Source organism: Pongo pygmaeus, chromosome Y (genome assembly GCF_028885625.2).
Source record: "Pongo pygmaeus isolate AG05252 chromosome Y, NHGRI_mPonPyg2-v2.0_pri, whole genome shotgun sequence".
Taxonomy (NCBI): Eukaryota; Metazoa; Chordata; class Mammalia; order Primates; family Hominidae; genus Pongo; species Pongo pygmaeus.
This window is the reverse complement of record NC_072397.2, coordinates 40,229,501-40,240,320: the sequence shown is the minus strand read 5'-3', so window position 1 is coordinate 40,240,320 and position 10,820 is coordinate 40,229,501. Positions and strand designations below refer to the sequence as shown.

At 34.6% G+C, this 10,820-nt stretch overlaps 1 protein-coding gene across 4 annotated transcripts; it reads right to left on the bottom strand.

Moving 5' to 3' along the window:
- Nucleotides 1–1,256: 1,256 nt before the first annotated feature.
- LOC129025964 (heat shock transcription factor, Y-linked) lies at nucleotides 1,257–3,135 on the bottom strand (the record flags this gene model as incomplete). 4 transcript variants are annotated; one of them, NM_001425355.1, is made up of 3 exons in its annotated part: nucleotides 1,257–2,080; nucleotides 2,557–2,824; nucleotides 2,923–3,135. In NM_001425355.1, the coding sequence occupies 3 exons, from the start codon at nucleotides 2,931–2,933 to the stop codon at nucleotides 1,379–1,381; spliced, it is 981 nt and encodes a 326-aa protein (NP_001412284.1). In that variant the 3' UTR covers nucleotides 1,257–1,378.
- Between the last annotated feature and the right edge of the window lie 7,685 nt (nucleotides 3,136–10,820).

Genomic DNA, 10,820 nt, shown 5'->3' with positions numbered 1-10,820 from the left:
ATGGTGAAACCCCATTTGTACTAAAAGTACAAAAACTAGCCCAGCATGTTGGGCATATGTAATTTTACCTACTCAAAAGATTGAGGCACAAGAATTGCTTGAACCCAGAGGCTGAGGTATCAGTGAGCTCAGATAATGCCACTGCTCTCCAGCTGGGGTAACACAGCAAGACTGTCACAGAGAAAAAAAAACAGAAGCAAGGAAATGTGCATGAGAAAACATGAAAAGTGGACTCTAAAAGGAGGTAATTAAAGGCACAAACAGGCTGCAGTGCTTTGATGTAAGATCAGAAAGATGTACTGTTAATGCCAGCTGTAAAATTCCACAATGTTCTGACAGTGATGCAATCCATGAGCATAATATGATGTAAACTTTATTCAAGTGATGACACAAATAATTGTGATCATGGTCCCTGAGTTCACTAGGGATGAATGGCAATGAAGACAATCTTTGCCAACTAGAATCCAAGTTTAAAATAACTGGGGAAATGTAATTGAGAAAATACTGAAGTATATAGTATGTGTTAACCATTCTCTAAATTTTCTCTGTGTGTTTGTGTGTTCGTGTGTGTTTATGTGTGCATTTATTCCCTTTGTGCCACCCAAATTTATGCCCTCATTTGATTTATGCCAGACTACTTGAGAAGTCACTTACTATTTTTTCCTAACTCCAGTTGCTTCTTCTCCCTTGCCTGCTGTCATTGTTTGGTATGTCCCCTCCAAATTTCACATTGAAATTCTGTGTCCATTGTGCTAGTGTAGGATTTTTAAGAGGTGATTAGCCATGTGGGTGCAACCTCATGACTGACTTGATGGTATCATATGGAGAACAAGTTAGTTATTTTGTGAGTGGGCTTTGGATCAAAGGATGAGTCTGGCCCCGATTTTCTGTTCATAGCCTGCCCTTCACCGTAGGAGGCCAACCTGCCATGTTGTAACATGGAAAGAAGATCTCACCAGATGCAGCCCCTTGGACTTCCCTGCCTCCAGAAAAATGAGCAAAATAAGTTTTCTTTACAAATTACCCAGGCAGTGGCATTGTGTTGTTTCAGCAGAAAATGGACTCAAAGACTTTATTATTTCTTCCTCTTTAGAGAAATAAATTAGTTAACTTACAAAGGCACATGTCAAATTTCCTTTCAAATGATCAAAAAGCCTATATATATTTTTGGTAAAAAGTAGTACAATAGCCTGCCACTGAAACAAAATGCCATTTTATTCTTAACCATACTTTTAGAAATAAAGGAAAAGCAAACATGTAAGTAAACATGCAATTTTATTGTTCAATAAGACAATTGCAGACATTTTTAGGGTTTTTTTGTCAATATAAATGTTAGTCTCTGTTGTCATGCATAATCTGATCCTCCTTTAATGGCAGATCAGTTGTAATTAGGGTGATATTTGTCCAGTGGTGATGGTTGAAGAGCTGGCCTGGAACGAGCGGCAGCTGATCTATCAGCTATCGTAGGCATTTGCAACCACGGGTTGCCTGCTGGTAGCATGTTACAATATGGAGCCTGATTGACTGGTACCACAGGATATTGTGTGGGAACAGCAGATGGTTCCACTACCAGCCCAAAATAACCATTTTTTAAGGGAGATATGATGTGATATTGAGAAGTTGTGGTTGTAATAAAATTCACAGTGTGGCCCCTTGCTTGCATGTAGGTGCTGTAGGTGCTATGAGAGTGCATATGAATAGTGGTCAACTGATTTAAAATAGCATGTTGATCTGTTGCAATTTGTTCTGATGGTCCAACTGAGGTTGAAGGTGAAGGAGGAGGGAAACCACTTCTAATTGGGACAGATGAATTTGCAATTATCTGTCTGACAGAAGATTCCCTGGTTAGAGGCATATTTAAATTTTTAGAGGCTGAAAATAAACTTTCTTCAGTAGCTTCAGCAGCTAAGGCAGAATTATGATTCTCCATGTTAGCCCCTGCTCTAAAATGCTTCTTGTTGAAATCTTCATTAAATAAAGTAGATATAGGTGAAGTATTTTTAACACCAATTCTTCTCTTCACTCTTACTAAAAGTTGGGGATAGCCACGCTTGAAATTTGGATTATAGTAGAACTTTAACTAAAACCAAAGAAAAAGGTAATTCAGTGCCATTTTAATCCAAGAGACAAGTGAAAATAACAAACGCAACACATAAAATATCAGATTTCTGTTTTGCCACACAAACTTAATGTCATCAAATAACTCATAAACATTGTTTATTATTTTTAAGAACATGCTTGTTGGGAAAAACCACTCAAGTTGTTAAGCCCTCAAGTGAAAACATGTTATATATTAATAGTAATATTTCATTAGGTGGCTTTGGTACACTGATTTGGAGTTCACTGGTAAGATTCAAAGTTGTTAGCAAAATTTCTTAAAACACTAAAAGGTTAATGCTCAAGCTGAACACAATAATTTCAAAAAAAATTCTACCTTAATATTTTATATAATTTTCAAAATATGGTCTTATTGCATGTATTAACATATTTACTGATGTACAAAGTAAAATTACATATATACTTTACATAAAGTGGTAACTGAAATATGTTAAATACCTTGCTTAAGACAGAGGATTCTTTCTCTTCTGCCAGAAAGGTGGCTAGAGAGGCAGATCTCTGAAAATTCTGTTGAATTTTACTAAATCCATAAAGGTTGAGCTGTCGAAGAAAACTTTTGATAGTATCAGTTTGAAATATTCTGTAAGGAGCCTTTTTTCCCAAAATTTCTTTCTTGAAAAGCTCTTCATTAATCACTATGCAAGTTCCATTCTCAGCCCATGAAATAGACTTGAATTGGTCACTTTCAACTATTTTCCAAAGTTTCCTGGGAAAGTTCAGAGAAAGAAAATCATCATCTTTATCTGGCTCAGAGACACAAACTGTGTAACGTGGCCTTTTTAACAAGGATCCTTGTGACAAAACCTGAAAAGCATTTTCTTCAATCATTGACCGTAAGTCTGAGTCCCCAGGGAAGGTGTGTTCACACACTGGAGAACTAGTGGAGGCTTCTGAACCAGTTAATTCATCTTTGGGAGAAACATCTTGAGTTTCTGAAGAAACATGTGCCATCTCAAATAAATATTTCTTTAGATACTCTTCCAGCCTGCATGGTTTTCAAGACTGTAGCTTCAAATGATGCCTCAGAAGGCCTAGGCAGGTAAAGTAATCTAGACCATCACAGTGGTTCCCAAGCTGAGTAACAATGACATCACAAGAGGACTTTGGTCTCCTAGCAACCAACAAAATCTAGCCCAAATGGTTTCCTTCCCAATCTGAGAAATGTATCCAGTGAAAATAAAGTATAGACTGCTGACTTACACAATGTAAGCTGCAATAATCTCTTCCCTGCAGCATTATTTAAATAAATAAGAAAATAATGTCCTCAATCCCTGAAATAAATCCAGTGTTCTTCCTGACACACACACTATAACTACATTAATGTGACAGCATAGGGCCTAGTAATTGCAAAAAAAAAAAAAAAAAAGGAAAGAAAAAGAAAAAGAAATATGAATGATTTTAAAACCAGTGTGGCATGTTGGATTGAAAACTGATGGAGTGCAAAACCTATGTGGTAAAAAGACACGGCCATAGAGATAAAATGGTGGGTTATGGGTTGTCAGGGGCTGGGAAATAAAAAGAACTGTTTAGCAGATATGGAGTTTCTGGTGGGGCTATAGAAATGTTTAAGAACTAGTGATAGATGATGATTGTATGACATCATAAACATATTAAATTCCTTTCAATTGTACACTCAAATGTAATTTTATATTATTTGAAACTTACCTTCAAAAATTAAGGTGAAGACAAATATGAATAAAACTAACTGATTATATTTCAGAATGAAAAGCTTTTTTTATGCATATCTCTTCAAAACATGTTTCAGTCATATCAGAAGAATATTTAATGGTTTAATTTGGTATGTCTGTAAATATCTGACAAATGTTAATGATGAAAGAGATTTTAAAAGCAGGTGACTTACTTGTAAGGGGATCCCTAAGAGTGGGAGATTAAAAAAATAATAATAAAAATAATAACAACAAGAAAATGTTTTAAGAAAAGTAAATATGTATGTGTGTCTAAGCAGCATTTTTTTTAAATTTGGCTCCAAGAACCAAATCTCTATTAAAGAATAGATTTTGTAAGGAATAATCTTTGTGCCATGAAAATAATGGCATCATTATAAAACGGGACTTGAATTTGCGAAGTAATTTTAGTATTGAATAAAATAACCATGCCTCATTTACAGTAAGAATTTTTATATGTTCATGGTTGACAGTTGATATATTAAAATTCAAATTCCTTAGCATTGGTAAGTGTTGAATATGTGTGGAAGAAGGAAATATAGTATTGATATTTATCATACTATAGGAGGCAGTTCTCTCATACTAGAAAGAGATGTCATTGTTAGAAGATTGTCTTGGTTTAATATAGTTTAGGTTTTGTGTTTTGTGTGTGTGCTTGTTTAATTCAGAATTTTCCGTGTTCACATTATGTAACAAAAATGTTCACATCGGTAAACTCTGTGAAGATGAAACAGGTGCCCCTACCAGATGCCTGTGGTTTCTCAATTTTGACAGTTTTTTTAAATTAAAAAAGTGCAAACTTAAAATATTTTTTAATTTTTTTGCTTTTCTCAGGAATTTTCATGTTGCTCTAGCTGAAGGGAGTACCGACTTCTTTTGTGATGCGAGAGGATGAATGATTACAGACAGCAGCAAAAGACAGGACATGGATGTAGAGGAAAGAGGGAGTTAATAATAGGAGGATCAGAAGACAAAATCACATTAAATGTAGGACCATCTAAGTCAAATTGTGGCTGAGCATTTTGGGGAGCTAAGATGGGTGACAGTTTAGGGAGGAAGAATGCCGTGGTGTATTCAGGGGGAGATGGCTCAGCTAAAGTTGTCCGCTGACTCTAAACTGGAAGCTTACCTTTAGCCATCAAAAGGCAAGAAAATAAGCAATTTTATATGAAAAACACAAATGTAAAGTAGGCTGTATCCACTTATCTATGTAAAAGAATAAGATGTCTGTCTGATCTTCTTAGTGACAGCCTGTGATACCCATGTTCTTGCTGCTTCAGCCTCCCATTAGTTGGTTCTCCAGGAAAAGCCTAGTAGGCTCAGATAATTATTCAATTTATTTAATTATTTTAATTTTTTTAGAGACAGAATCTTGCTATGTTGTTCAGGCTGGCCTCAAATTATAGGCCTGAAGCGATCCACCCACCTTGGACTTCCAAATTGCCAAGGGTACCAGTGTGAGCCATGATATCTTCCTATTTTCTAAAAAGCTTTTTTGGAGATAGTGTTTCACATTTTGCCAAACCAGGTTCAAAACTCCTGGCCTCAAGCGTTCTTTCTGCCTTGGCCTTCCAAATTATTGGAATTACAAATATGAGGAAAAAATATCATCTAAAATATGCTGTATCTTTTTAATTATCACTTAATATTTTATCTAGTAAAGGTAAAGCTTCATACTTAATGACAAAGTGGAAAAGGGTGTAATATAAATGTACTAGAGCAGGAGCCAATTTTTACATAATAAACACACATTTAGGTTAGACAATTTTAATTGTGCTAAGAATTCTCTCACAATTACTGAAAAAATGTTTATTGTATATTTAAAATTTGAAATAATATTTTTATGGTTAGAAAAATGTAAAGCAGTATAATAGACAACCAAACCAATTATAAGTTCCCTATGAATAAAATCCAAAGCCATATACCAGTCACTGGCAGGACCACAAACTATTTTTTTTAATGTAAAATCCAGTGGTAATGAGGAATACTGGCTAGCCATATGTAGAAAGCTGAAACTGGATCCCTTCCTTACACCTTATACAAAAATCAATTCAAGATGGTTTAAAGACTTCAACGTTAAACCTAAACCCATAAAAACCCTAGAAGAAAACCTAGGCATTACCATTCAGGACATAGGCATGGGTAAACACTTCATGTCTAAAATACCAAAAGCAATGTCAACTAAAGCCAAAATTGAAAAATGGGATCTAATTAAACTAAAGAGCTTCTGCACAGCAAAAGAAACTACCATCAGAGTGAACAGGCAACCTACAAAATAGGAGAAAATTTTTGCAACCTACTTATCTGACAAAGGGCTAATATCCAGAATCTACAATGAACTCCAACAAATTTACAAGAAAAAAAAAGCAACCCCATTAAAAAGTGAGCGAAGGACATGAACAGACACTTCTCAAAAGAAGACATTTATGCAGCCAAAAAACACATGAAAAAATGCTCACCATCACTGGCCATCAGAGAAATGCAAATCAAAACCACAATGAGATACCATCTCACACCAGTTAGAATGGCGATCATTAAAAAGTCAGGAAACAACAGGTACTGGAGAGGATGTGGAGAAATAGGCACACATTTCCGCTGCTGGTGGGACTGTAAACTAGTTCAACCTTGTGGAAGTCAGTGTGGCGATTCCTCAGGGATCTAGAACTAGAAATTCCATTTGACCCAGCCATCCCATTACTGGGTATATACCCAAAGGACTATAAATCATGCTGCTATAAAGACACGTGCACACGTATGTTTACTGTGGCACTATTCACAATAGCAAAGACTTGGAACCAACCCAAATGTCCAACAATGATAGACTGGATTAAGAAAATGTGGCACATATACACCATGGAATACTATGCAGCCATAAAAAATGATGAGTTCATGTCCTTTGTAGGGACATGGATGAAATTGGAAATCATCATTCTCAGTAAACTATCTCAAAGACAAAAAACCAAACACCGCATGTTCTCACTCATAGATGGGAATTGAACAATGAGAACACATGGACACAGGAAGGAGAACATCACACTCTGGGGACTGTTGTGGGGTGTGGGGAGGGGGGAGGGATAGCATTAGGAGATATACCTAATGCTAAATGACGAGTTAATGGGTGCCCAGCATGGCACATGTATACATATGTAACTAACCTGCACATTGTGCACATGTACCCTAAAACTTAAAGTATAATAATAATAAAATTAAAAAAAGAAAAAGTTAAAAAGCTCATACATAGCTTCCTCAGTTGGAACAAAAAAAAATAAAAAATAAAGTAAATAAAATAAAATCCAGTGGTAATGAGGAATATAGGTGCAAACTGTATACTAATTATAGTCATTTATTTTGACACAGACAGAAAAATAATTCTGTTCTAAATTAAAAGTATATATACAGTCAAAAACATTTGTATTTTCAAGCTCTTTCTTAATAAATATTTTGTTAGGTAACAACAATTTTCTGTGATTATCTTGCCACTTCACTAACCCGCATTTCAAGCTCATGCTTGAGTAAAAAATAATAATTCATGTAATAAATAAAAGCTTTTCATATTTCCATACATTAAGGTCCACTATTTTAAGGTACAGATATCTTAATTTTTTTTTACTTTAAAATAAGTAAAATAGAAAGGCTACACATTCACATAAATTAAGGCTAATGATTCCATGAAAAAAGCTAAAAGAAGACGGAAGAAAAGTATTAAACACATGTCAATGCCTTGTAAAGAATCCTACAAGCCAAGCATACATTATTTTTATTGCTAAGAAGGTAATCTAAAAGCTTACCATGACCAGGGTTTAAATAAACATCATTATATATAAGCAGTTCTTTCACAAACTGCAAATACTCTCACCTTCGTTGCTTTCATTTATGCATAAATGTCACATTTTGTTACTACACACTTTTCTCAAAGGCTGGTGACATGATGCTGTGATGAGTTATATAAGATGATAAGGTAATATATATCTTATCATCTGATCATCTTCATCTCTCATGTCCATTTGTTTATTGTTTGAAAAGTATATAAGCATTTTACCACCTCTTCTGCCATCTATATGACATGCAATTCAGGATGTGATCAAATATATTTATGTACTCTCCATCCAAATACTGATTTTTAAAATTTCTTGATCATCATCCATTTTAAATCCTGCTAAATCTTCATCATCAAATTTATATCAGGAATCTTAGTCATCATCCTATTGTTTGAATAATATAAGAATAATAATACCCACTGCTTGCTTGACCACTGTGTACAGGCACATCTACAAGTCTGCATTTTGTGATCTTTGTAGTTTTATTTTCAGGTTACTCTTTCTGTTGAATCAACTGGTTTTCTGATTTGACATTATTCTGTTCCAGCTTTGCAATGCCTGTGGCTGTGTAAGGTCCCATATCCAGCTCACAAGGAAATTCAAAATAATCACTGAATGTAATTGCACATTATTTTAGTCATACTCAAATCATTTGTGTTGGCCACAGAAACAAAAGAAAGTTATTTAAATAGCAAGTGCTTAATTGTGTTAACATACCATTAACAGAGAACAGGTACAAATGTTCTCATTTCCTGAGCAAATATTAAAACAATTTAATGACAATTTTAAAGTTTATAATCTTTTTAATTTATTTTAAAAAGTAAATAATCATTAACATCATTAGGGTAATTATGCCATAACTAACTTAAGCAATACTTTCTTACCAAAGCTTAAAATATTTATATATAGTAATCCTTTGGTATCTGTAGGGGATTGGCTCCAGAACCCTCTCAAATACTATAATTTGTGTCTGCTCAAGCTTCTGATTTACAATGGTGTAGTATGTAAATATGATGCACACACATCCTCCTGTGTAGTTCACTTTATCTTTGCATAAATCATTAATAAAATATAAATGTTATGTAGACAGTTATAATCTAATAGCTTTTAAATTTGTTACCTTTTACTGTAGTATTGTTTTTGTTTTCAAACATTTTACTATATGTTTAGAGAAATCTCTGTTTGAAGAACCTGTGTATGTAAAGTCTCTTAATTGTTGCACATCAGAAAACATTACTGACACAGACACTGATGGCTATGTGGTTCCATATAGCCACTACTACCTGTGTTGCCTCTCTAATGTTTTCTTTTATGTGATTAAGCAGAATTTGGTGTGAATAAACTAAAGAATATAGTAAGCAATAATAATAGCAGCTAATACTTATAGTGCTTAAAGACAAGGTAATACATTAAAGAGCTGCACACATATTAATAAGTTTAATCCTTACTGTCCATTTTGTGTGACAGAGTTTCACTCTCTTCACCTAGGCTATAGTGCAATGGCAGAATCTCGGCTCCCTGCAACCTCCACCTCCCAGATTCAACCTACACCTCCCAGATTCAAGCGATTCACTTGTCTCAGCCTCTCCAGTAGCTAGCATTACAGGCATCTGCCACCATGCCTGGCTAATTTTCATATTTATAGTAGAGATGGGGCTTTACCCTGTTGGCAAGGCTGTTCTGTCTGTCTTATAAAAAGGTAAAACCTATACATAATTAATTTAAAAGGTGTGGATTGAGTGGCAGGTAGGGTGAAAAGCAATTGTTCCAAGTCTCATAGGTGTAAATAGCAAGGAGTGTGATGTTAAAAATAAACCACAATTTAAATGGTGGGTAAGTGCAAAATAATGCAGGCAGCTTAGTGGTGAGATGTTATGAAGGTCAAGAAAGACATACATGCTATTTAACATATAATATCTTCAAATATATTTTACCATTACATCTCCCGATCAAATTGCAGAGAAATACAATTAACTGGTTAGGCCTAAAGAAAGAAATCTGTTTGTGAAACAACAAGTAGTTGTTAAAATTTATTGTAACTCCATAAAATTAAGGAACTTTTTTGCTTCAAGACATATCTATAGTAGAAAAGAAAAATGCTTTCTTCTGTCAACTCTTCAAGATTCAACCGTTAAATCGCAATTTATTTTAGAGTAGGGATGAAAACAATCTGGGAGATTATTTTACATCCAAAATTATTAACCTAATAAGAATCACTTTTTTTTCCTAGTCAGTCACTCTATTTTGTCAGTAACATTTCCCTTTAAACAAGTTATCATCTTGACTACCTCTCTGATACCACTAAAAGAGTAAAGAGAAAGCAGGAGTTAATTTTGTGGATGAGCACAAACACTTCTAATGTCTTCTGGTTGTGTTCAATGAGATAATTTTTTTTTCAAAACTGAACAAAACATACTTTTTATCACATTTTACAATGATATGCATTTGCACCTGCCATTTGATATCCTACTCCCAAGAATCAAGAACATTTTGATGACTGTTAATGTCCACATTTAAAGTTGTAAAAGATTTCTCATGTTTGTATCAAAAGATATTATTTAAAATACAAATTATAAAATGTATTCTTTACTTCTTTTTCCTGTGAAGACAGGTTCTTTCTTTGTCACTGAAGCTAAAATGTGTGGCACAATTCCAGTTCACTGTGGTCTCAAACTCTTTGGCTTGAGTTGGGGTTTCCCCAACCAGTATTCATCTGTGTCTTGTTAGGAACTGGGCTACACATCCGCAGGTGAGCGGTGAACAAGTATGGAAGCTGTATCTCTATTTAAACCACTATGTATGGTGCCCATTACTGCCTGAGGTCCACCTTCTGTAAGATCAGTGGCAGCATCAGACTTTTATAGAAGCGAGAGCCCAACTATTAACTGCACATGCAAGAAATTTAGCTTTTGTACTCTTTATAAGAATCAAAAAACTGATCACCCATAACTGTCTCCCATCACCTACAGAGAAAACCATCTAGCTGCAGGAAAATAAGTTCAGGGCTCCCACTGATTCTACATTATGGTGAGTTGTATAATTATTTCATTAAATATTATAATGTAATAATAACAGCAATAAAGTGAAAAAATAATGTAGGGCACTTGAATCTTTCCAAAACTGTCTCCACAACCCCAGGTCATGAGAAATCTTGTCTTTCACAAAACCGGTTGCTGGTGCCAAATGGTTGCAAATAATC